Source organism: Oncorhynchus gorbuscha, linkage group LG02, assembly GCF_021184085.1.
Source record: "Oncorhynchus gorbuscha isolate QuinsamMale2020 ecotype Even-year linkage group LG02, OgorEven_v1.0, whole genome shotgun sequence".
In the NCBI taxonomy this organism is placed as follows: Eukaryota; Metazoa; Chordata; class Actinopteri; order Salmoniformes; family Salmonidae; genus Oncorhynchus; species Oncorhynchus gorbuscha.
Window position 1 is genome coordinate 82,334,990 of NC_060174.1, and position 26,718 is coordinate 82,361,707.

General features: G+C 42.9%; 2 protein-coding genes across 20 annotated transcripts; both read right to left on the reverse strand.

Moving 5' to 3' along the window:
* Positions 1–257: 257 nt before the first annotated feature.
* LOC124010975 (hexokinase-2-like) lies at positions 258–6,319 on the reverse strand. Of its 12 annotated transcripts, none has more exons than XR_006834530.1 (6): positions 6,259–6,319; positions 3,454–3,552; positions 3,110–3,200; positions 2,285–2,933; positions 2,058–2,091; positions 258–1,079 (listed from the first exon to the last, which is right to left on the reverse strand). XR_006834530.1 is itself a non-coding variant. In XM_046323835.1 (3 exons), exons 1-3 carry the CDS (start codon positions 4,160–4,162, stop codon positions 3,165–3,167), a joined length of 237 nt encoding a protein of 78 aa, XP_046179791.1. In that variant the 5' UTR covers positions 4,163–5,217; the 3' UTR covers positions 2,941–3,164. The 12 variants fall into 12 exon arrangements, 1 of the variants encoding a protein (XP_046179791.1); XR_006834529.1 differs by having other exon boundaries at positions 258–1,108; XR_006834526.1 differs by having other exon boundaries at positions 2,058–2,096.
* A 789-nt stretch (positions 6,320–7,108) lies between these two features.
* Positions 7,109–25,278, reverse strand: LOC124011000 (BRCA1-A complex subunit RAP80-like). Of its 8 annotated transcripts, none has more exons than XM_046323920.1 (21): positions 24,701–25,277; positions 24,251–24,326; positions 23,983–24,107; positions 23,515–23,838; positions 22,348–23,200; positions 22,035–22,162; positions 21,486–21,917; positions 20,895–21,248; positions 20,508–20,563; positions 20,202–20,365; positions 20,012–20,067; positions 17,265–17,586; positions 17,006–17,087; positions 13,189–13,312; positions 12,942–12,990; positions 12,771–12,819; positions 12,134–12,203; positions 10,945–11,094; positions 10,719–10,788; positions 8,379–8,523; positions 7,109–7,169 (listed from the first exon to the last, which is right to left on the reverse strand). In XM_046323920.1, exons 1-18 carry the CDS (start codon positions 24,803–24,805, stop codon positions 11,059–11,061), a joined length of 3,405 nt encoding a protein of 1,134 aa, XP_046179876.1. In that variant the 5' UTR covers positions 24,806–25,277; the 3' UTR covers positions 7,109–7,169; positions 8,379–8,523; positions 10,719–10,788; positions 10,945–11,058. The 8 variants fall into 8 exon arrangements, with proteins under 8 accessions (XP_046179876.1, XP_046179867.1, XP_046179884.1 ...); XM_046323911.1 differs by having other exon boundaries at positions 8,379–8,534; XM_046323928.1 differs by lacking the exon at positions 8,379–8,523 and having other exon boundaries at positions 7,151–7,169.
* Positions 25,279–26,718: the final 1,440 nt, after the last annotated feature.

Genomic DNA, 26,718 nt, shown 5'->3' on the forward strand with positions numbered 1-26,718 from the left:
CGATGGTGTTGAAATTTTCTAACAGTGTAGCCTAATATCAATCTTTGAACTGGTCAATCCGGCTCCTCGTGTATAACCATGGTACCTACATGGAGACAAACGCCGGTGATCATTTTAAGTTATCGTGACTTGTATTTTACACTATACCACACTGGGAGAAAAGGTGAGCAAAGACAAGCACGTGATAAGTGTTAAAGAAGTGCAACATAACTACTAGCCTACTGGGGGTGCAGGGAAATGTACAGTGCAACATTGTATCAATATCAAATGCTAGCCATCTTTATTTGCAGTAAGTTTTGATTAACATAACACGTGTTCAGAAAGGTGTCTGTTGTTTAAGAGTGACTGAATATTCTAAAGTTGTATAACTTTGCGGAAAACATTGATTTAATGACCTGATGTTCCTTTGTACAGTTTCTCCAACAGGGGGCGTGAGCATGTGTCTCTTTCCATTCTGTGGAACTTGGCTTGACCATGAAATTCATAGATTTTTACTTCAAGACTAATTGTATTACCAAGCTGCCATTCAAATATAGCTGCAGTGATGTCCAAGTATCAAATATCTGGTCTCTAAATATACTAGCAATACAGTGAGTTTGCCCATTACAAGTTTTCATTCTAGTATAAAATAATGTAACATTTGTTATACATAATACATATTTCACACAGAAGTTTAAGAAAAAAGGGAATTTCCTCACTGAAAGTTAACCATGTACAACAAAAAAATAGCCTACTGTAAAAAAGTTAACCTCAATGAATTAATTCATTTCCATACAGTAGGAGAAAGTGAGTGAGCTGTTTAGCATGTACCGTACAACAAAAGCATTTGAGGGGGACATTTTTACGCTGCTGCATTTCAAGTAGTCTTTCCAGTATGCCTCCTCTGACCTAACATATTCATTTCCATCTTCCTCATCCTCCTCTGCTGTCCTCTAACAGTCGGGGCGATATGGCCAGCTTCTGTGCCACCGCCATTAACATGGCAGTGCCCTTTTCCACTGCCATCCTCCGAGACGAGGAAAGTGATGTCACACTTAGGGACCAGGATTCTTACGGTCTCCTGGAGCTGCTTACTGATGCTGAAGGGAAGAGAAACGGGGGGATAACACTGTTGAGAGAGACAGGGAGACAGTCAAATCAAAGTATGGCTACCTGCACACCTGATACTGACATTGGTCCTCCTGACAGTGCAAAGGGGTGAATGAGAGATACAATTGGAAAATAACTATTCTATGAAATAATATTCCATCATGTGAAATTCCTGCATTTAGACAAACAGCGAGGAAAGGCAGGGATAAGGTTAAGGGAGGGGTGTAAATTAACTTTGGGATAGTGGTTAGACCGACATATTACTGAGATTCAGTGACTTGTGAATATGCTGAGGAAACAAAGGCAGGAAATCCACATTGTTATTATGGCAGCACAAGAGGATATTCTCCATTCAATCAAGTGACAAGAATATAAAAAGCAGGATTTATCTGTAACTTTCCACTTAAACTGAAATAACCCTGTGGACCATTTCATAACATTTCTATCCGAGGTGAACATATTTTTTACGATATATCGTATCGACATTATCAAAATATAGTTTTTGCGCTAGTTGTCTGTACCTGCACCAAAATTCCAGTATTTTTCCTTCATAACTAGTTCTTCAACCTTCTTTTTAATAAGGGAGCTCATTTGTTTTCAGCACTAACAATATTTCTATGACTGATCAAAACTCATTTTCTCATGTCCCTTTGCAGCAGACATATGGTGAGCAATGTTTAGAACGTTAAATTGCCAAAAAATCCCAGTATCGAATTGCAATACATCATATCGGCACCTAAGTATTGTGATAATATCGTATCATGATGTAACTGGCAATTCCCAGCCCTTCCATTTCTAGTCAATTTTATAATATATAGTTGTAAAGACAGTTGCGTTCATTTCTCTCAATCTTACTCAGTAGTAGCTTCTGTATAATGTAGCACATTGATTTAAAAAAAATAACTGCTATATTTAGGATCTGTGTAACTAGAGATGACACATAAGAGCATGGTGTGTCAGTCACTTACTCCTCTACCTCCAGAGATGAATCTGGTCTCAAAGCTGTCCTGGACAAAGTCACAAAACAACAGAGTTAAGTACAGAGATAAATTGACCAGGGTGAATGAGGTTTGGCCTGTATTCGGCAAATGAAAGTCAAGAGAGTCAAACATAGAAGTTATGTATTTTTATGTACTTCAGCTATGTACTTTTGACTGCTCATTAATTTGGTGTAGAAACACATACGCATTCACACCTGGGTTGAGTAAAACTCGATCCACCATCAGGTCAAACTCAGTTTGGATGTCCCATCGTCAACAACACGCCCCAACCCTTGTCGGTCACCTTTCAGTTACTGACCCAATGCTCCTCCCTGCCAGGCTACCTGCAAATACATACATCCTCCCCGCCCACTCTCTTCACGTTATTTATCTAATCCACGTAACATGCGTTTGTCCCTGTCCCCGGGGAGGCAGAGAATCTTACACAGTAATGAATGCAACATATTGCATGCACACACAAAAACACAAACAAAACCCCTTTGCTATCATCTCCTGCAGAGGGAGCCATTGCATTGTGGAAGTGCTAGAAATGGCACTAAACTACATGATATGTTTCAAGATAGGACTCCATGGTTATCCTTGACATCCCTAACATTGTGGCAAGCAATTTGTAATAACATGATAATATGACTTATATATGGTTACTACAGTCACCCTCTCCTTCACTTGCTAGGCTAAATGGGGCATCTTATGCCTTTGTGTTCTTTCCTCAAATGCTATATTTGCAGTAGTGTGGCTGCAGTACAGATAGGTACTACCTACCAATGATCATGTGAATCTCACAACTCTGGTCCCTGTATCCACAACTCATCATGGTACCCACAGTGTCATTCACCATTGCAACTGAACCAATGTCATAGTTCAAGGGGGGGAGAAAGACAGAAAGAAATATACTGGTTTAACAACTTATTTTATAGGCTCTACTAATGTAGTAATAACATTCCAAATGCATATCCCATCAAAATAATTGTTTATTAGAAAATGGTGGTAGTTGGATGATAAGAGGCCTACAGACTCACCTCTCTGCTGTGGATGGCTTCACTCAGTAGCCTGACCATGTCCACTCCTGAACAGTTAAAGAAAGCCTTTGGTCCAAGGGATCAGGATACTCTGGAAGTCGAGGTCAGACAATGAGTGAGATTTGACCATCACTTACTATTAGCCCTTAAATAGACTGTCCAAACAAGTGTAAAGACAATTAAATGTTCAAATGTCATGACTCTGAATTAGTCCAATGTTGAGAAGTCACCTGGGCTTGGTATTTTCTACTAATATCAGTCCTGGCTGTATGAATGGATCCTTTGTGGATTCATGTGTGTGTGCCTGCGCATGTGTTTGTGTGTGTTGGCTGACTGTGACGAACCTTGTCGATGTCTTTCTGCTCGAAGGAGAAGGTACAGCCCAGAGGTAGCGTCTGATCCTTCAGCTCCAGGACCAGGCAGGCCGCAATGTGGTAAAACCACTGGACAGGGAAAGACATCACAATGAGTCAACATTTTACAACGGTGTGCGAAAATCCAAGAGACTGGTCTGAAAGGGGATTCATACCTATGCAGGCTGGGGAATCATATGCGTTTTCTCTAGAAACTGAGCATGGCTTTCAGCCATCAAAACCTGGCAAAGTCACAGCCCTCATGAGTCACCAAGATGTATTACCTTGAGTATGTCTATGTTCAATTATCTGACTTGTGATTCCCTGATCAGTCACATGAGTAGTTTAAAAAGGACTTTGTGGCTGACAGGCGGTTTTCCAGTCAATGTCCCATATTTGTAGTTTGACTTAAAATGAACCATTGAAAGTCCATGCTGACAAAGTAAGACATTGTATCAACACAGGGATTTACAGGCACCGTTTCTACCTGGGATTAAAAAATAACCACCCCATGGGAGGGGTGGGATGAGCTGTAAAAACATGTACATCCCAAACATACAATGAAAGACTACTCTTGTGAACTCAGTACCACACACACCTGCTCTTGCGGCCCAAGCATAATACCCTGAAGTATGGCGCAGATCTTCCTGTCCACGTGAAGGGTGATGGAGGTGCCGCAGCACCCCTGATAAATTGACATACATTTGCCAAAGATATAGAATGACTGCTGTCTGTTCAGAAAGAAATGAAATCATTCAGAAGACTACACCAGGTGTAGGCCTATAATTTAGCCACAGAGGATCACCGGACGCCTTTCTAGGGAGTTTTTCCTAGCCAACGTGCTTCAACACCTGCATTGCTTGCTGTTTGGGGTTTTAGGCTGGGTTTCTGTACAGCACTTTGAGATATAAGCTGATGTACGAAGTGCTACATAAATAAATTTGATTTGATCAATAGCTTATAAAAAAAATAGCTAACTGTGGGTTGTGTGTAGCCCAATCACAAGGCATAGCCTATAGTTTGGAACACTCAGCAAATCTGTCAGTGAACAAACAGCATGCAGCCAAAACAGACCTTTCGCAATATTTCAAATACAATTGCGGGAAACCACAGACAGGAAAGCAAATGGCTCCTGCTGAAAAAAGAAGACTAATCTGCCTATAGGCTACCAAGTACAGTATGTTATTAACTTCTAAATAGGCCTACTGAGCAAACAGCATTGCTTTACAAACTAAAACAAGAGAGAAAGGCTTTTGACACAAGGGCCATCGCCAGTGAGTGAGCTGCGCTTCATTGGGTGATGCACAGCTCAACCTTGTTGAGGATGGCTCATTGTAAGGCTCAGAAAGTCTCAAATTTGCCAGCATGGCCACCAATTTTTAAACTCTTGTATTGGTCAGCCTGTTGCGTGCTTTGGTGTGCGGGTTCCCAGACAAGGACCAGTTGCGCTCTGAGGTGGCTGATGTTGGTGGGATTTGGAGGATGATGGAGTCAACAGGGGAAAGAGCCTTAGATCCACAAAGTCCATTCCACCAGATGGCTGATGAGATATGTTGGCAAGACTGCCATATTGCATCTCCATCCCACAGCCCTTGCTTGGAAGTGTACATCGCCAGACTGCTAAGAAGCTTAGCATCCATGCCAAGGTGGCGAGACATGGTAGTGATGACACCATAGGCCTTGTTGATCTCTGCACCAGACAGGATGCTCTTGCCAGCATACTTGGGGTCTAACATGGGCTTCAGACAGAAGTCTTCACGCTTTTTGATGCATTTCAGAACTGCAGTTTCCTCTGCTTGGAGCAACAGTGAAGTTGGCAGGGCAGTACGGATTTCTTATCTTACATCTGCAAGCAGAGTCTGAACATCAGACAGGATGGCAACGTCTCCCTCAATCTGTACAATGGCTACTGCTATAGGTTTCAGGAGTTTCAGGCTGCTTACCACTCTCTCCTCTTGATGGGGCTGTCCATATCGGCAGTCTGTGATATAGTAATTTCTTGGAGAGACTCCTTCCCCTCCAGGAGACTGTCAAACATGACAACACCACCCCAACGGGTGTTGTTGGGCAGCTTAAATGTGGTGCTCTTATTCTTTTCACTTTGCTTGGTGAGGTAGATTGCTGCTATAACTTGATGACCCTTCACATACCTAACCATTTCCTTGGCTCTCTTGTAGAGTGTATCCATTGTTTTCAGTTCCGTGATGTCCTTGAGAAGCAGATTCAATGCATGAGCAGCACAGCCAATGGGTGTGATGTGAGCAAGCAGCCTTAATGTTCGCAGCATAGTCTGTCACCAGTGCAAATACCTTCTGTGGTCCAAGGTTATTGATGACTGCCTTCAGCTCATCTGCAATGTAGAGACTGGTGTGTCTGTTGTCCCTTGTGTCTGTGCTCTTGTAGAATACTGGTTGCGGGGTGGAGATGATGTAGTTAATTATTCCTTGCCCATGAACATTCGACCACCCATCAGAGATGATTGTAATACAGTCTGCTTCCTCTATGATTTACTTGACCTTCACTTGAACTCTGCATCCTGCAAATTAGTACCGTAATTTCTGGACTATTAAGTGCACCTGAATATAAACTGCACCCACTGAATTAAAAAAAAGATGTATTTTGTACATAAATAAGCCGCACATGTCTATAAGCCGCAGGTGCCTACCGGTACATTGAAACAAATTAACTTTACACAGCCTTTAAACGAAACACGTCTTGTAACACAAATAAATAGGCTTTTAAACAAAACACGGCTTGTAACAAAAATGTAAAAAATAGCAGTAAACAGTAGCCTACCAAGAAAGTCATTGGTCACTATCTTCCTCCTCCTGTGCACTGAAACCACTGAAGTCATCTCCTTCGGTGTCGGAGTTGAATAGCCTCAGAATTGCTTCATCCGATGTTGGATCGCTGCCCTCTTCAACACGCAGCAGTCCAGCCTTTAGAAACCCGTTGATGATGGTGGATTTTTTGACAATGCTCCACGCTGTCAGCAGCTCTATTTCCTTTTCCAACAGCCAGATCGATCGGCTTCAACTTGAAAGCTGAATCATATGCATTTCTCCGTGTCTTTGCCATGATGAGGGTGACAAAATGACTACCGTAATCAGAATGATGGGAAGTTTGAGGGCGCTCGATTTACGTCACATTATGTGACGGTGCTCAGTTTCTTGGCGGCATGAATCTAGTGAAAGCGGGAAAAATCCATAAATTAGCCGCGTGAAAGCGTGGGAAAAAAAGTAGCGTCTTATAGTCCGGAAATTACTGTAGATAAAGCATGTCTGGTTGGAGGAGTGTGTGCTGGGGGAAGAACATTCAGCAATCTATTCCAATACACATTGCCTGTGAACATCAGAGGTGAACCAGCTGCATACACAGCTCGAGCAAGACATTTATCAGTATTTCTCTGACTACGTTCCTCCACTGTAAAAAAAAAAACTCTGATTCCAGAAGGACCGTGAGCTGTTGCTATCGATAAGGTGTCTGATTCATCATTTTCACCTCGAATAGATGTAGAGGGACTTTTGTCAGAGGTAGCTTGTTGTGAGCGCTGAGGAAACTTCATGCACTTGGCCAGATGTTTCTGCATCTTTGTTGCATTCTTCACATATGATTTGGCACAGTATTTGCAAATGTACACAGCTTTTCCTTCTACATTAGCTGCAGTGAAATGTCTCCACACATCAGATAGTGCCTGTGGTATTTTCCTGTAAAGATGAGAAAAAAATAGTAAAAAAACAAAACAAATACAATTCCATGTACAGATAAATAGTTAAGCAGTTAGATTAAACAATTTATTTTTAAGATAAATGTTTTAAAATGAAACATGTATGGAAACAGGTAAATTAACACTTCACAGTTAGCAAGCTCAAGCAAGCTAAAACCCACATGGTAGCAAACACTAACAGGCAGAAATGGTTAACAAGTTAGAAATTATTTAAACACATTTTGCTGCAGGCTACTATTTACTAGTTAACAAAAAATATATTCACCCCACCTAGTACTGTAATCAAAACTTCCAAAAAAGTATTTAGTCCTAGGCTCAGACAGTTTAGTACTATGTGCTCAATAGCATCCCATTCGTGTGCAATATCTTGAGAATCAAATGTACATGTGATGGAAGAATGCACTGTGCATGCAGAGGGTTTCAATTCCATTGAATTTGAGATATTTTGTTTAAACTATGCCTCAAGACCTAGAATTGGCTTTGTGTATCCCACAAAAAAGGTTCACTGTTATAAGCTAACTTTATTGATTAATTTAAGCAAAACTCCCAACATTCCCGGGCTTAACTTCCTATGGAAAAAGTTTCCCCACCCTTGGCAACCCTAGTCTCCACACACCTAGGCTATTGATGTATTCAAGACAGGGCCATTTTTATTGATCTCAGATTCTCAGTGTCAAAGTAGGCTGTCATTTCGATCATTTGTCAAAAATTATTTCTAAACACATTTCATACAATTATATAAGGCCTCTACTGCTCTATGCCAGTATGCAAAAGCGATGATAATGCATGCAATACTTTGTTATAAAGATTGATTTTTTTTTCCCTTCATGCATTCCTGTACCTCAGATCCTCCCCAGGTCACCCCTCCCAGGCTCGCTTTTTGTTTTGGGTACCTCCCAATTTACACATTTTAAGCACGGAGTAAATTGGTTAATAGACCAATGATAAAGACAGTCCCAAACCTCTCTGCCAATAACAGCTAGTTTTCAGTTTTCCCCTTTCCACTCAGACCACTCCCAGAAAGTCCTAGCAAAATTCTTGCTTGAGAAATAGTTTTGCTAAATAGCTATTTTTGCCCATTTTAATGGAATTCTATTACAGTAAGGTACTTAATTGTTACGCAGACAATATTTGATATTGATATAAAACCGGTTGCATTGGGCCTTAAGGAATACAGTACAGTACACACCTGTACCACCAGGTGTAGACCTCACAAAAGTGGGCAGCATCTTGACTGCCGCTCGGCGGTTTGTGTGTTTGTCCCGCCTTATGATCAGGTCCTTCCTGAGGCGAGACGACACGTCCCGCAGCTTCTCCACAGAGCGACGGAAAGGCTGCAGACACTCTACCAATGAGAAGGTTTGTGATTTCTATTTCAGGACAAGGTTACCATTGTCCATGTCATCTGGTATAACACCTGTATACCATCTATAACACTATTACAGATAATGGCATAGTCAAAGATGACCAGTGGGATTATGACATGTTATTCAGAGTAACACAACAGTCAGAATAGACAAAAACAAGTATTTCTCCACAAGGTGACGATGCCCATGCATATGTAATTCTCCGTCAGAAATATTCCATCTCCAGTGAAAGTCATGTATCATTTTAAGTTAACTTGACTGGGTGAATCCCTAGATCCTACTTTTCTGTTCTCTTCAAATATGATACTGTAATCTTAAATCAATGTTGTAACGCAGATCTGCTCATGACAACACTGCTATCTTTTCAGGAGGCACCCAGCCCTATACCTAACACTATATTTACATCTTAATTCATCCAGGTCATATATCATTCATCCAGGTTCAATTAGGTCTCCCTTGCTAAATATATTTTATCTCAATGAAACCTGGATAAATAAAGGTTAGATTGCAGTAATTTTTTAAATGTCCTTGACTTGAAACATGGACTAATTGACAACTTTTTTAGGGAGTGTAAACTGACCTACACGTCAGAAAACAGGCAAAAAAGTTCCACAGGAAAGGAACTGGTATTGTTTGGGTTTAACACAGTCAGCCATAAAAAAATATTATAGAAAAACAAATCTTTGTTTGGGGCCTGCATGGCAGAGTAGTGGCATGCCCTCAACGTTCCACCCCTGTTGAAATACCTTCGACAAGTTTCAACATTCATCCCTGCTGTTTTTTTTTTACTGTCACTGGTTCCTTCTAGGGTTGGGATAGTATAGTATCGTGGAAATTGATACAAAAAGCAAAGCAGATTTAACTTCTTTAGGAAAACAACCAGAACGTTGGAAACAAACATTATGTTGTCATCCAGCATCACATTTATTTATTCGATTTTCCAATAAATAAACCTGGGGGCGGCAGGTAGCCTAGTGGTTAGAGCGTTGGACTAGGAACCGAAAGGTTGTAAGATCGAATTCCCGAGCTGACAAGGTAAAGCTCTGTTGTTCTGCCCCTGAACAAGGCAGTTTTCAATTAACCCACTGGCACAGCCTCTGCATCTGAGCTCATGGCTGCTCATGGTTTTGCGAGGAACGTGGATGGATTCTCTGTTTCTTCTTCTGCGACACTCTCCGCTTTCACACTAACTTCAGCACTTTTCCTAAGGTCTCTCTCATAGTTCAAATTTGCAGGTGTTAAAATATTAGTGTGGAGGTAGGTGTTGTGAGTGTTATTCTAGTGGAGTTAACACCAGTGGAATAAATCAAGTGTGAATCAACACTGCGTGGTGTTGTTACTCAACTGAGTCAAGTTCATTTCTGTTAACTCTGAGTGAAAAAGATGTACTAGGGAGGGGTCTTACCACTTTTCCCAGCATGCTTTGTTGCAGATTGATTTTTCGAATATTTCTACACAAACATACATAGCAAATCTAAACTAATCAAAAAATATATAAAAAATAAACAAATCTAATCTGTAAGTGGTTAGACTACTGAATCCATTACTGAGATGGTTGTTCCAGTTTAGATGGTTTAGGTATTCTTCTTTAGCTAGTACTTCACCATAGCAGTCATTCTGAATGTTGGTTGTGGTTGATAAAAATAGTTGAATATCCTCCCTCTAGCTGGATTCCAATAGGAATTAGAAATCACTTCACAAGCCAGCATATTGTGACTTGCAGATTTTATATGGCCCATGAGCCAGGATCACCAGACCACAATATTGGGGGAAACTAGGCCTTACAAATGTATACTATATCTACATAAATAGTTAACTTTTAATTAAAAACCATCCACTCAGGCAGTCAATTAGTGTTGACTGCAAAATCATGTCTCTGTTACTAACAAAACACAGTCATGGGTGGGTATCACTAACATTCACTTGAAATAATGCAAATAATGCTCTGCACAATACAATGCTAAAACAACATTCCAGGAATGACTGTAAAACTACTAAGTGTTATTTTAAGTCAGAATTTGCAACACCACGGTGTTACGGACCCAATTTGCAACACCCGAGGTGTTAGTTTGTCAACACTTTGAAAAGTGTTAGTTTTACACTCTTTCGGTGGGTCACATACACACACTAAGAAAGTGTTTTAACACTGAGTTAACACTCACCTTTCCAGACGTATCAACCTCCTCATGGATGGTGTAAACAGCTTTTATGCTGCTGATCCTCCACTCCTAACTTCAAATAGAGGACACGTAGGTTAGTGCCAGGAAGTCACCAGTCTCTGTTGAAGCCAACCAGAGTAGTTTCCACTTTCCTTGAATATACAAAACTCAGTCCACATAAAAGTCGTTTTCACTGGACCACATCGAGACCATGTATCTTTTAACATACCTGTTCCATTAGGTGTGGTCCTCACAAAGGTGGGAAGCATCTTAGGAGGAGACGTTTGGTGTCTTTGCCCAGTAATTTATTCAGGTCTTTCTACACCTCTCCTAGGTCCTCGTCCTACTCAGAGACGGAAAGGCTGGGAGACACTTTCCCCTGCAGAGGAAGGATGAAACACAGTGATAAGGTCACACACACAGTGGGTGTACCATGTGGAAGGTATCTGCGGATATGCATATGCTGACGGGGTCTGAGGAATCCTGGCTAAGTTTGGCCCTCTTGCTGCTCATCTGGGAGGATATAGAATCACTGGAATGGTACACATATGGCAAAGAGCTTAGATGCTAATAGCAGTGTTAACTGTACTTCTATAGCACATTCCATGGATTGAATCACTTAACTTGATATGCTTGTAGTGTTGGCAGAAGAAAGTACACGTTTTCAGTATACTTTGGAAGGAAATACTTCATGCAACATCAGGTGTAAATAGCCCTACCATATACTTGACATACCATAAAACAAAATTAACTCGACAGAATGTACCTAAATTCACTACAAAATAAATTGAAGAAATGTTTACCTGCAATTGACAATCAGTCCTCTTGCAATCATTGTTTACACTGGTAGCACTGTATTTCTATTACAATCATACAGCCACAGTGGCACTGATGAAGGCTGCTGTAACCTGATAGTTCTCCCCCTTCCAAAATACAACCCAATAATGTACAATGAGGACGGTTTGGTTCGCTGTGACTGTTTGGTATGCAGGCATTCTTTTGGCTGGTCTGCAAAAGTGAATTGACTCTTACATTGCTTTCTGTATGTATTACTGCCAAGAAACAGTTTAGAACTACACGTATACCTCATGACATCTACATCAACATAGTAACAATCCAACAAACATGTCTCCAACGAAAGTAGATTTTAAAAAATCAGTATAATTTAATACAATATTAATAACACACATTTTTGTCATTCAATTCAGTGTAAAAAACACTACAAATGAAAGATCTACAGGGGTATAAAAAAGTGGTTGACAGTAATTTTTTTTTTTGTAAACTATTGCTTTAATCTCTTTTTGGCTGGGCCTGGAGGAGGAAGAGGAGGTAGAGGAAGAGCATTGGCGTTAGAAGTCGATAAGGCAGTCTGTGGCTTCTGAGACAGGGGTGAAGGATTGGATGGGCGAGGTGCTCACTCTGAAACCTGGGGCGCTGAAGTCTCCTCTTCCCCCAGATTCTGCTGTGTCCAGATCATCAATCAGGCCACTGGAATAAAAGTAACACAGTTATACAGAGCAGGGTCATGTTCATTGAGGTAGACCGTAGGAAAACATTATGCAACAGATAGTGAAAATTTGCATTTCTTATTGGACAAGTGCAGGTGTTACATGCACACTGTTATACAGAGAAGTAATGGGCTTGAGAGGTAGATTGATGACATATAGTTACTGGAGTGCTGTGGAATCCCAAATCAAGTGTAGACCAGCACCAAACGCCGCAGTCTTGCTTACTACCATCTCATATTGACCCCCAAAAAAAATATTTTTATGATCTATTAAACCAGCAGAAAATGGCAAATTAATAACTACTTAAATAGGGGTATACTAACAGCCTTAGTCCACTATGGACAACTATGAAGTCTTAGATTCATGTAATAGACTTGCTATGATGGTTCAGAGAACTAACTATCAGGGTATAACCTTGACAGACAAAATAGGGTCCGCTTATCAGACTCACCTCCCTATCCTATGTCACCGGGGGTGGGTACTACAGTAACAGTCAAATGGAGTTTCCCCAAAAAAATCCATCACTATTTCCGGTTGTTTTGCTTACCTTTGTTGGTTATTGACGGTAGTATCACATGGTTTGGCCTCAGCAGTCCCTAGAAAGAGACCAAAGAGTGAAAACATTGGCTCTCTTTTTCTCCCATTCAAACATGGTGGAAAGAGGCTTTAGGAAAGTGTAAAACAAGCCAATGACAGAAAGTGAGAGTACAGCACGTACCTGAATATATATGCTCTGTCTGGTCCAGAGCACTCAGCAAGTCTCCACTCTGCAAGATCGTCACACAGACAGAAGACCAGAAGAGGTACAGTCATTTAGCAGTCACTCTTATCCAGAGTAACTTCAAGTCAGTGCATTCAACCAAGTTTAGTAAGAAAAACAACCACATATCAGTCACTGCAAGTAGACCCTTCTTTGAAGAAAAAAAACAAGTACTAGTGTGTGTAGTACTGCCAACCAGGAGTACCTGACCGTCTCTGGATGCAGCCTTGGAGAACTCTTTGTTCTTGATGCAGTCCTCTACATGCTTCTCGTGGTACTTGAGAGGAAATAGTTGCTGACACAGGAAGCACTTCTCTTCCTGTACCACCCTGCCGTGGAGACAACACACGTAGAAAAGGTATGAACATCAGTTGCTTGTCTTCCATTAATTCATATTTGTTAACATGTATAGGCATTATAGGAAGGGGGAGTAAGGGAGATTTACTTTCAACACCTTAGGATGAGACACACAACAAAATCCCTAAGTAACCCGAGTAAGACATATGGGCCATATACAGCGTTTCTCACTGAGTTCCCTGAATTCCTATCGGACCTTGTAGTCATTGCAGATAATATTCTAATCTTTGGTGACTTTAATATTCACATGGAAAAGTCCACAGACCCACTCCAAAAGGCTTTCGGAGCCATCATCGACTCAGTGGGTTTTGTCCAACATGTCTCTGGACCCACTCACTGTCAGTCATACGCTGGACCTAGTTTTCTCCCATGGAATAAATTTTGTGGATCTTAATGTTTTTCCTCATAATCCTGGACTATAATCTGCTCAGACCCCAACCAAGGAACATCAAAAGTCGTGCTATAAATTCACAGACAACACAAAGATTCCTTGATGCCCTTCCAGACTCCCTCTGCCTATCCAAGGACGCCAGAGGACAAAAATCCATTAACCACCTAACTGAGGATCTCAATTTAACCTTGCGCAATACCCTAGATGCAGTTGCACCCCTAAAAACTATAAAAAATGTCTCATAAGAAACTAGCTCCCTGGTACACAGAAAATACCCGAGCTCTGAAGCAAGCTTCCAGAAAATTGGAACGGAAATGGCGCCACACCAAACTGGAAGTCTTCCGACTAGCTTGGAAGGACGGTACCGTGCAGTACCGAAGAGCCCTTACTGCTGCTCGATCATCCTATTTTTCTAACTTAATTGAGGAAAATAAGAACAATCCGAAATTCCTTTTTGATACTGTGGCAAAGCTAACTAAAAAGCAGCATTCTCCAAGAGAGGATGACTCACTTTAGCAGTGATAAATTCATGAACTTCTTTGAGGAAAATATTATGATTATTAGAAAGCAAATTACGGACTCCTCTTTAAACCTGCGTATTCCTCCAAACCTCAGTTGTCCTGAGTCTGCACAACTCTGCCAGGACCTAGGATCAAGAGAGACGCTCAAGTGTTTTAGTACTATATCTCTTGACACAATGATGAAAATAATCATGGCCTCTAAAACTTCAAGCTGTATACTGGACCCTATTCCAACTAAACTACTGAAAGAGCTGCTTCCTGTGCTTGGCCCTTCTATGTTGAACATAATAAACGGCTCTCTATCCACTGGATGTGTACCAAACTCACTAAAAGTGGCAGTAATAAAGCCTCTCTTGAAAAAGCCAAAACCTTGACCCAGAAAATATAAAAAACTATCGGCCTATATCGAATCTTCCATTCCTCTCAAAAATTTTAGAGAAGGCTGTTGCGCAGCAACTCACTGCCTTCCTGAAGACAAACAATGTATACGAAATGCTTCAGTCTGGTTTTAGACCCCATCATAGCACTGAGACGGCACTTGTGAAGGTGGTAAATGACATTTTAATGGCATCGGACCGAGGCTCTGCATCTGTCCTCGTGCTCCTAGACCTTAGTGCTGCTTTTGATACCATCGATCACCACATTCTTTTGGAGAGATTGGAAACCCAAATTGGTCTGCACGGACATGTTCTGGCCTGGTTTAGATCTTATCTGTCGGAAAGATATCAGTTTGTCTCTGTGAATGGTTTGTCCTCTGACAAATCAACTGTAAATTTCGGTGTTCCTCAAGGTTCTGTTTTAGGACCACTATTGTTTTCACTATATATTTTACCTCTTGGGGATGTTATTCGAAAACATAATGTAAACCTTCACTGCTATGCGGATGACACACAGCTGTACATTTCAATGAAACATGGTGAAGCCCCAAAATTGCCCTCGCTAGAAGCATGTGTTTCAGACATAAGGAAGTGGATGGCTGCAAACTTTCTACTATTAAACTCGGACAAAACAGAGATGCTTGTTCTAGGTCCCAAGAAACAAAGAGATCTTCTGTTGAATCTGACAATTAATCTTAATGGTTGTACAGTCGTCTCAAATAAAACTGTGAAGGACCTCGGCGTTACTCTGGACCCTGATCTCTCTTTTGAAGAACATATCAAGACCATTTCGAGGACAGCTTTTTTCCATCTACGTAACATTGCAAAAATCACAAACTTTCTGTCCAAAAATGATGCAGAAAAATTAATCCATGCTTTTGTCACTTCTAGGTTAGACTACTGCAATGCTCTATTTTCCGGCTACCCGGATAAAGCACTAAATAAACTTCAGTTAGTGCTAAATACGGCTGCTAGAATCCTGACTAGAACCAAAAAAAATGTATCATATTACTCCAGTGCTAGCCTCTCTACACTGGCTTCCTGTCAAAGCAAGGGCTGATTTCAAGGTTTTACTGCTAACCTACAAAGCATTACATGGGCTTGCTACTACCTACCTCTCTGATTTGGTCCTGCCGTACATACCTACACGTACGCTACGGTCACAAGACGCAGGCCGCCTAATTGTCCCTAGAATTTCTAAGCAAACAGCTGGAGGCAGGGCTTTCTCCTATAGAGCTCCATTTTTATGGAACGGTCTGCCTACCCATGTCAGAGACGCAAACTTGGTCTCAACCTTTAAGTCTTTACTGAAGACTCATCTCTTCAGTGGGTCATATGATTGAGTGTAGTCTGGCCCAGGAGTGGGAAGGTGAACGGAAAGGCTCTGGAGCAACGAACCGCCCTTGCTGTCTCTGCCTGGCCGGTTCCCCTCTTTCCACTGGGATTCTCTGCCTCTTACCCTGTTACGGGGGCTGAGTCACTGGCTTGCTGGGGCTCTCGCATGCCGTCCCTGGGGGGGGTGCGTCACCTGGGTGGGTTGATTCACTGTTGTGGTCAGCCTGTCTGGGTTGGCGCCCCCCCCCCCCTTGGGTTGTGCCGTGGCGGAGATCTTTGTGGGCTATACTCTGCCTTGTCTCAGGATGGTAAGTTGGTGGTTGAAGATATCCCTCTAGTGGTGTGGGGGCTGTGCTTTGGCAAAGTGGGTGGGGTTATATCCTTCCTGTTTGGCCCTGTCCAGTGGTGTCCTCAGATGCGGCCACAGTGTCTCCTGACCCCTCCTGTCTCAGCCTCCAGTATTTATGCTGCAGTAGTTTATGTGTCGGGGGGCTAGGGTCAGTTTGTTATATCTGGAGTACTTCTCATGTCCTATTCGGTGTCCTGTGTGAATCTAAGTGTGCGTTATCTAATTCTCTCCTTCTCTCTTTCTTTCTCTCTCTCGGAGGACCTGAGCCCTAAGACCATGCCCCAGGACTACCTGACATGATGACTCCTTGCTGTCCCCAGTACACCTGGCCATGCTGCTGCTCCAGTTTCAACTGTTCTGCCTTACTATTATTCAACCATGCTGGTCATTTATGAACATTTGAACATCTTGGCCACGTTCTGTTATAATCTCCACCCGGCACAGCCAGAAGAGGACTGGCCACCCCACATAGCCTGGTTCCTCTCTAGGTTTCTTCCTAGGTTTTGGCCTTTCTAGGGAGTTTTTCCTAGCCACCGTGCTTTTACACCTGCATTGTTTGCTGTTTGGGGTTTTAGGCTGGGTTTCTGTACAGCACTTTAAGATATCAGCTGATGTACGAAGGGCTATATAAATAAATTTGATTTGATTTGATATGCTGCTAGACCAAGTTAAATGCTGTCATACCTACTTACTTGCCAGAGCCAGAAGAGCTGGGCTGCTCCTCTCCAATGTTCTCACCCCTTCTGGTCCTCTTCCTACGAGCCTTGACTGAAACTACATATCAACATGACTGTTTTACTGTATGTACATCAGTCCTGAAGTACTATAAAATACTATTTGTGGGTACTGTAAAATTTGGCGTCATCGACAAGTTAATCATTTTCATCATGCTGGTCTGCTGTGCCTACTCAGAATCAGATGTATTGTCCTACAAAAGGAAAATTGTATCACCCTGCGAGTGGCTCTCCTCTGCCATTTCCTCCTCCATGATACCGGTGGTACCGTCACAGTAGGCAGCGTGCATCTCAATCTCCGTCAGGGGGAAGAGACGCATGCACATGGGACAGTCCATGTTGGGGCTCCGAGGGAAGGCAGGCTCTGGGATATCCTCCTCCATCCGAACATCCTCTCCTACAGCAGGGATCCCCACAGGGCTACTCCTCCGCCCCTCCTCCTCTCCAACCACCAACATCCCCTCTTCACACTGTTCCAGAGGACGGGGTGATGAAAGAAAGGTCTGGATCTGAGGCAGGGACTGGCTCTCTGGCTGGGGCTACAGGTTGCCAAATCAATCATAGACATCAACAATCCTCTTCCGAAAACTTCTGACAAATCCCACAATGTCCCCCACAAAAAACCCTGCACTTGTCTTTTCCTGCTAGCACTGACTTTGCTGATAACTTCTTTGAGGGAAAATGTATTTCCTACAACTGTGATATGTGGTTGTCTCACCTAACTATCTTAAGATGACTGCACTAATTGTAAGTCGCTCTGGATAAGAACGTCTGCTAAATCAGGGGTTCCCAAACTTTGTCACTCAGGCCCCCCTTCCTGCATTGGGGAACCTCCCACGCACCGTATTTCCATGGGTCCAAGCGCTGTTCATGACACAAACGGTTCATACCCTTTTTGTTGTCGGAGAGGACATTTTGTAAGTTTAAAGCATTATTTCCTGCAATTCTATACATTTGTATACATCATCTAATGTACACTGCTCAAAAAAATAAAGGGAACACTTAAACAACACAATGTAACTCCAAGTCAATCACACTTCTGTGAAATCAAACTGTCCACTTAGGCAGCAACACTGATTGACAATACATTTCACATGCTGTTGTGCAAATGGAATAGACAACAGGTGGAAATTATAGGCAATTAGTAAGACACCCCCAATAAAGGAGTGGTTCTGCAGGTGGTGACCACAGACCACTTCTCAGTTCCTATGCTTCCTGGCTGATGTTTTGGTCACTTTTGAATGCTGGCGGTGCTTTCCCTCTCGTGGTAGCATGAGACGGAGTCTACAACCCACACAAGTGGCTCAGGTAGTGCAGCTCATCCAGGATGGCACATCAATGCGAGCTGTGGCTAGAAGGTTTGCTGTGTCTGTCAGCGTAGTGTCCAGAGCATGGAGGCGCTACCAGGAGACAGGCCAGTACATCAGGAGACGTGGAGGAGGCCGTAGGAGGGCAACAACCGAGCAGCAGGACCGCTACCTCCGCCTTTGTGCAAGGAGGAGCACTGCCAGAGCCCTGCAAAATGACCTCCAACAGGCAACAAATGTGCATGTGTCTGCTTAAACGGTCAGAAACAGACTCCATGAGGGTGGTATGCGGGCCCGACGTCCACAGGTGGGGGTTGTGCTTACAGCCCAACACTGTGCAGGACGTTTGGAATTTGCCAGAGAACACCAAGATTGGAAAATTCGCCACTGGCGCCCTGTGCTCTTCACAGATGAAAGCAGGTTCACACTGAGCACACGTGACAGACATGACAGAGTCTGGAGACGCCGTGGAGAACTTTCTGCTGCCTGCAACATCCTCCAGCATGACCGGTTTGGCGGTGGGTCAGTCATGGTGTGGGGTGGCATTTCTTTGGGGGGCCGCACAGCCCTCCATGTGCTCGCCAGAGGTAGCCTGACTGCCATTAGGTACCGAGATGAGATCCTCAGACCCCTTGTGAGACCATATGCTGGTGCGGTTGGCCCTGGGTTCCTCCTAATGCAAGACAATGCTAGACCTCATGTGGCTGGAGTGTGTCAGCAGTTCCTGCAAGAGGAAGGCATTGATGCTATGGACTGGCCCGCCCTTTCCCCAGACCTGAATCCAATTGAGCACATCTGGGACATCATGTCTCGCTCCATCCACCAACGCCACGTTGCACCACAGACTGTCCAGGAGTTGGCGGATGCTTTAGTGAAGGTCTGGGAGGAGATCCCTCAGGAGACCATCCGCCACCTCATCAGGAGCATGCCCAGGCGTTGTAGGGAGGTCATACAGGCACGTGGAGGCCACATACACACTACTGAGCCTCATTTTGACTTGTTTTAAGGACATTACATCAAAGTTGGATCAGACTGTAGTGTGGTTTTCCACTTTAATTTTGAGTGTGACTCCAAATCCAGACCTCCATGGGTTGATATATTTTATTTCCATTGATAAAAATCACATAAAAATTGTCAGCACATTCAACTATGTAAAGAAAAAAGTATTTAATAAGAATATTTCATTCATTCAGATCTAGGATGTGTTATTTTAGTGTTCCCTTTATTTTTTTGAGCAGTGTATATTCATGTCATATTTGAGTGACTTAAACATCACAACAACATGTATAGGGTAACAATCTAGCTAAAAAACACTTCCTGACATGGGCTAGTTGTCAAATGTGGATATTTGACAAGTTATAAACAGCTGATGATGCACTCCCCAATTTCAAAATAGTACCATGTGCATTTGATTCTACTATTAGAACTTTCAAGAGTAAGTTGAAAGCCAGACAGTTCTCTTTTTGGAGGGGGGGGCCCAGGGAGAGGACCACAGTTTGGAAACCACGGTGCTAAATGGCTAAAATGTAAAACCATAGCCTCACAATTCTATGCACACACCCATTATTGCTAGGTGTTGGGTAAAAGGAGAATCATTCAGAACCGTAGTCAAAATGCTCTATGTATGAGTGTCTTTGGTAGTGCTGAAGTGACTAACCTGTGCAGGGCTGGTGACCATGAGGTCTTGAGTGCTGTCGTCACTGAGTTGGGTCTCTGTCATCAGAAATAACAAGAAGTAGCGGCATGACAATTACAGCTACATATGAAGCTCAAACATTAATTATTCAAATCTAAATAGAACCATATATACCTACTGGTTTATGGAATAATTACATTATTTCTTATACCTGGAACTTGTAAGCCTCTGACATCCACTTCTTCCTCCTCCCTCTTCTCTCCACCCTCTTTATCATCCATCTTTTCTTCATTCTCATCTTCCTCCCTCTCCTCCAGTAAGTCAGGTGGTTGTTTTTCTGCTACTCTTTTCTCTTTTCTTCTAAGGCCAAGTCTCCTGATAAAATGAGAAATCAACTCTCTGAATTCTTTATACATTGTTTTTTATTATTCTTGTGCACAATTAATATATTGTATCATTGAGATTAAAGACAACCTAGGTCCATACTGTATGATTTAGCAATTTACGCCTCCCATACCGTTGAAGTAGAATTAGCTGACTGGTATCTGCATGAAATACAGGGGAGGGAGATTTCTATGGGAAGACAAAACAAAGACAAATTTGCTGGGAGAAAAACATCAAGTGGATCGACCTTTCTACATAATAAAATGTGTCTATCCCAAAAAGACGCACTTAAACCCGTATTATAATAACACATTGGGATTGTAAATTGTTGATAGTGCCATCAAGTGGTTAGATAGTGTAACAAGGAACTTTAAGTAAGTACTGTAGCACCATCAGAGCCTTTGATATGATTGACACTTCTAAAGAAAAATAATCATATTAATACAGCCTACGAAAATACATAAATGCATTGCTCCAAGCTGCCTATAATAGGCATTTCTAATTATTAAGCAATACTCACTTCCTCTTGTTCAGGAGAGGACACAAACAGATCCTGGCAGTCCTTCCACTCCTGCCTTCCTCTCTTCCCTCCCCCTTCCACCCCCCACCGTGACAGCTGTCTCGCCCTCTTCTCTCCCTCCTCTTCATCATCATCATCTTCTACCACATCCACTAGCTCTTCCTGACGTTTTCCCCCTCTCTCCTCTTCTTCCAGGAGTCGTGGGGCCCTGCGTCTCTCGAGGCGTCCCCTCCTGGAGAAGGGTTTCTCTGGGGGCACAGGGAGGACTGGCTCCCCCCAGCCTGCCTTCCTCAGCAGACCCCTCTGGGCCTCCTTCAGGCATTTCTCATACACCTCCAGCTGGGACAGGATCACCTGTAAGGAAAATCATGTAATTTCTATTAGACACTTACAGTTAGAAGTCATGACATCTAACATCAGATCAATTAAATATTACAAAATAATGGATGGAACTTTTCTAACACAATAGCACACAGTATTCATACCCCTCACTTTTTGTGTTCCCAGAAGTCAGTTACCTACATCAAAATCCAGAAAATGTCTGTGTGAGAGAAAAATGAATGAAAACTACATCAGACCAAGAAGGATCACCTGTGTGTAGGCGTCTGGGTTCTGCCCCCGTGGACAGAAAGGCACACCCCAATAGTAGCGCACCACTCCCCCATAACCCTGGCCGTCTGTGGGGGGAGAGAGGTGGCTGGAGGAGGCCAGGGGCTGGTGGGAAGAGGTGCTTCCGCCTTTGGCCTCATCCTGGCTCCTACCTGCAGCCTGTCTGAGAAGAGAGGGAGAGGGGGCTCCATACATGCCCTTGAAGGTGAACTTCTTCCGGATGCACTTGGACTGGCTCTCCCCCTCCTCGCACGCAGCGCCTTCGAAGTTGTGAGTGCGTTTCTTGGGGACGAGGCAGGGGCTGTGTCTGTGTTGGGGGGAACGGTGGTCGTGGGTGTTTGGGGAGAGACCCTGGTTGCTTGGCTGAGGGAGGTCATTCTCCTGTGGGAAGACTGGGCTGGGCGAGTGAGCTGACTGCAAGAGAGAGAGAGAAAGATATTTACAGTGTATTGTGGAAACTAGGTTTCGGGTGAGGCCAAAAGCTATATAACAGTACTGGTGATAGACAATATTGTAGTTCCCTGGTTTCACCTTTTCAGGAGCATTTTCCTCTTCGTCATCATCTGACCAGCGTAGCGCCATATTACTGGTTAACTCCTGCATTGGCTGAGTCTCCAAAGCCAATGTAAGTTCCTCTGAATTAAGGTCTTCTTCTGCAGCTAAAAGGGAACAATCATGTCAATACATACATTGAATCTGAATATAAAAAGCCAAAAGGGCAGGGAGAAAGGCCATTTGAACCTGCCATAAAGGTATTTCTTGTTCTTATTCATACTCAATGTATGATCGTAACATTGCTTTGTATGTATGACAGTGTTTAAAACAATAGGGGAAAAAAACATACCTAACTTTGCAGGCATGCTAATCCTGTTTACAGTTCTCTGCGAGGATTCACCCTCGCGTTCCTCTTGGTCAACAACTTTGTCTGAAACTCCAGCAGTCTTCCTTATAGGCACAAATCTCTTGTTCAGGGACAGGGTTGTTCTGGGGCATGGTGGAAGGCACTCGGAGGCATCCCTGCTCTTCACAGCATCATCTCTGTCTCCATCCTCATAGTCTCCTGTTGCAGAGACACTTTCAACACAGCTCTGTGGACCCTGGTCCCTTATCTGATCAGTTCTGGGAAAGACTGGACTTCCAGAGAAGGTCTCTTTCTCTTCTGGTCCTCTTTCAGTCTGAGAGAACATGGTGCTTTTAGGAGAAGTTGGACTCCCTTGTTCCTCTGCCTTTCCCCTATCAGTCTTGAAAAAGACCAGGCTTTTAGGAATGGTGGGACTGGCCTCTTTTTCTTCCTCTCCTGAATCACAATTAGAGAACATGGCGCTTTTAGGAAAGGAGGGACTACTTTGGCCTGGTTCCACACCTCTCTCTGTTTTGGAAAACACAGGGGTATTGGAGAATGTGGGGCTCTTGGGCTGATAAGATTGAGATTTCTGGGACTTTGTGGGAAGTGTTAAGCTGGGATGACCCTTTAGTAGGAACCCAGAGGCCTGACAGTCTACTAGGAGGTCCTGGCTAAGCTTCTCCAGGCATAGGACAGGTTTGTTGGCTTGGGGAGCCGTAGTGGAAGGGAAACCAGGGGACTTGATCCTGAGTTGGGACTGGGAGTCACTCTTTGTGGAGTTGTTGTAGTCCTGAGATTCAATTGCCTTGGCTGAGCGGTCTCTGAAAAGGTTCCTCTTAGAAGACCCCTCTTCCTTAAAATGGCATAGAAGATGTTATCATAAAAACATTGTAAGAACTGATCTGGCATGCATTCTTAGCCTGTGATGAGTGTAAGATTATGCCAACATTTTTGTTAAAAACACATTTAGATCTAAGTAAGTTGTTGGTTCTTCTACCCTGCTGTCACCAGAACTTAACACATACATTAGTTAAGTCTTAAGGTATGAGCGTAGTTAGTTAGATCTGAGCCCATTGAAGCCCCTGAAGAAATGCAGAACAGCAGCCAGGGTTGAACAGGCAATGACAGATAAATAATGGCGTAGGTCTGTGTGTGTTCACCACTGACCTGTGAGGATGGGAGAGGCACTGAGGTGGAAGCTTGGCTGAGGGGGGAGGACTGGGAGTAGACCTTCTGGGTCTGAGACAGGTCAGGCATATCTAGTAATGGGCTTCCCTCCTTCTTCCCCCGCCTGTCTGAGGGAGCCATCCCTACATGAACACCTCCACCGCGGGCTCCTTCCCTGTCAGCCACATCATGGTTAGGGTAGGAGAGTTTACACCTGGGTGGCTGTATGCTGCTCTCTCCCTCTGGAGGAGAATTTTGACATTGTTGTGTAGGGCTCCCTGACCCGAGCGAAGATTCTGAGTGGGGATGAGTAGGGCTGTCTGCCTGAAGGGATACAGCAACACTCATGCATCACAGGAATAGATAGAATGCAATACAAGTGGTTGGATTGATCTGAAACAATGGCGAGGATTGCTCGAGTAAATCTCCAGGCGACATTTGATTTCTGTCAGTAATATCTACACTTACGTAGAGGCTTTCAGCGATGGCCTTCCTCACGGCCTCTTCCTCCTGTCGTTGCCGGAGAGCAGCGCTGCTGGCCTCCTGTTTACTCAGTCTCATGGCCAGGTCCAGCATCTCCTCCTCTGTCATCTCTAGGAAGAGAAGGGACAGTTTCAGGACAGTAGGTTAAAGTTGCATCTTGCAGTGCTTCAATAGTTGCATTCTGTTGATATGGTACATGAAAATTATGAGTCAAATTAGCTACAAATAAGGAGACATAAGTTGGTCGAAATACCGTTTGATCGTGTTCTACTCTCCTCCCGTTTGAGCTCCCCTCTTGATGATGATGATGTCGGTCTGAAGTCTTCATCCTGGGTTAGAAGAGAGAGGAGTTGCTAATGACACGAAGAATATAAAGACTGCATGCTATGCTTGATAAGTGTCGGCCAAGCAGTATCTCTGTTTCAGACTATTTGTATTGGCTCTCTAAGATAGGTATCCAGGTTTGTATAATATTCCAGCCTGGATGCCTAGCTTAGAGATCCAAATACATATAGCTTGAAGGACGACAGTTATCAAGTATACCATACAGTCTTTGTATTCTAGCTAAGATGTAATGAAAGGTCAATTTACACCGAAATATAGCTATCTCGGTAGTTCTGCGTCCAGTGTGGGAAGATAGTTTGCTAGCAATTTAGTGTGCTACCAGCTAGCTAAATACAGTAACGTTAGTTCAGCTGGTTACCTCGTCTCTGTCTGAGATGACGACATTGCCCTCTTCCTGAGCTCGTCGTCGTTTCCTGGGACAATCATCCGTGCCTCTGTTCTCTCGCTTTTTCCGAGGAGGCATGTTGTTCGATTGACTTTGGTGCTTAAATCGAGACAGATTTGTTAGTTAGCTAGCTACTGTAAGCTATCTTATGTTACGACAGTTGAGATCTGCTGCACACCCATCTTCCTGAGAATCATGAAACAATTTAAGTAGAACGGTTACTTATGCATAACGATTTCTGAGATTGAAGTTACAAACCCTTCAGTCCAATATTAACACTCGCATTCAGTTTTAGGTAACTATAATTTCAACTTTTAGCAACACATTTGACAAAATTCGTTTCAAGAAGCCATTTTCTTAAACCACGTGACTCAAAGCAGGGCGAACTTTTTGATGGAGGGGTGAAATGTGATGTGCTCTTTTTGGAATGCACATTTCAAACAGGTAACGTTAGAGTAAGCAAACACGCAAGGTAAGCGATCTTACAACACTAGAGAACCGTTCACAAATGAAACTACAGCAAGCTGTGTAAAACTACCCTATCAAAATAATGTCATAACGTTTTAGCAGCGCCACCAGCAGAACACAACTGTGAGGGGTTTACACAAATACGAGCGGTGTAGCTCATATTGCAGGACTTTGACTGTGGAAAATCACCTCACCAGTCAGTCTATTGTGTGTATTGGACATTTTATATTGCCATGTACAGCCTTAGCCTATTTCATGGACCCAAGATCCATAGGTATCAGCATACTCAGTGAAACCCACAGAAGAGAGTTTACACAAATATTAAGGTCGTAGCTCTTATTGCAAGACTTTGACACCACTGTGAAATAAGCCACATTAGCTCACCAGTCAATAAGGCTGAATAGTGAAGTGATTGACACAGTCAAAGTTCTGCAATTAGAGCTATGATGCTAATATGTGTGTACACTCTTCAGTTGTGCTCTGTGGGTGTCACTGAGTAGGCTGATACCAGGGATTTTGAGCTGCTGTAGTGCTCCCTCACTTTTTTCAATTTCAGAATACACTGAGCTGGTAAAATATTTCTGTAAAATTCATTTTGAAAGATTCTATTTAATTATAACAAAAATTCAAGGAAAATGATGGCATGAATATGTAGGCTATAGCAGCCTATAGGTACAGTAACAGTCAAGTTTGGACACACCTGCTTATTCCAGGGTTTTGTTTTATTTTTACTATTTTCTACATTGTAGAATACTAGTGAAGACATCAAAACTATGGAATCATGTAGTAACCAAAAAATTATTAAACAAATCCTAATATATTTTATATGAGAGAATGTAGCCACCCTTTGCCTTGATGACAGCTTTGCACACTCTTAGCATTCTCTCAACCAGCTTCATGAAGTAGTCACCTGGAATGCATTTCAATTAACAGGTGTGCCTTGTTAAAGTTAATTTCTGGAATTTATTTCCATCTTAAATTGTTTGAGACAATCAGTTGTTTTGTGACAAGGTAGGGGTGATATACAGAAGATAGCCCTATTTGGTTAAAAACCAGGTCCATATTATGGCAAGAACAGCTCAAATAAGCAAATTGAAACAACAGTCCATCATTACTTTACGACATGAAGGTCAGTCAATCCGGAACATTTCAAGAACTTTGAACATTTCTTCAAGTGCAGTCACAAAAACCATCAAGTGCTATGATGAAACTGGTTCTCATGAGGACCGGCACAGGAAAGGGAGACCCAGAGTTACCTCTGCTGCAGAGGATAAGTTCATTAGAGTTACTGGCCTCAAATTGCAGCCCAAATAAATTATTCAGAGTTCAGGTGACAGAGCCATCTCAACATCAACTGTTCAGAGGCGACTGTGAATTTTTTATTTTATTACTTCACCTTTATTTAACCAGGTAGGCTAGTTCAGAACAAGTTTACAACTTCGACCTGGCCAAGATAAAGCAAAGCAGTGAGACACAAGATCACAATGATTGTGTATTTAACAGAAACAAATATAACAGTATTA

Coding starts and splice junctions, on each gene's coding strand:
- LOC124010975 (XM_046323835.1), bottom strand. CDS start 4,162: ATGTCAATTTATCAGGGGTGCTGCGGCACCTCCATCACCCTTCACGTG. Junction 3,553..4,060: donor TGCTTGGGCCGCAAGAGCAG/GTGTGTGTGGTA, acceptor TTCCCTGTCCAG/TGGTTTTACCACATTGCGGC. Junction 3,201..3,453: donor AGCAGAAAGACATCGACAAG/GTTCGTCACAGT, acceptor CTCGACTTCCAG/AGTATCCTGATCCCTTGGAC.
- LOC124011000 (XM_046323902.1), bottom strand. CDS start 24,805: ATGCCTCCTCGGAAAAAGCGAGAGAACAGAGGCACGGATGATTGTCCC. Junction 21,918..22,034: donor AGGAAAATGCTCCTGAAAAG/GTGAAACCAGGG, acceptor TCTCTCTTGCAG/TCAGCTCACTCGCCCAGCCC. Junction 20,068..20,201: donor CAGAGGCTTACAAGTTCCAG/GTATAAGAAATA, acceptor TTCTGATGACAG/AGACCCAACTCAGTGACGAC.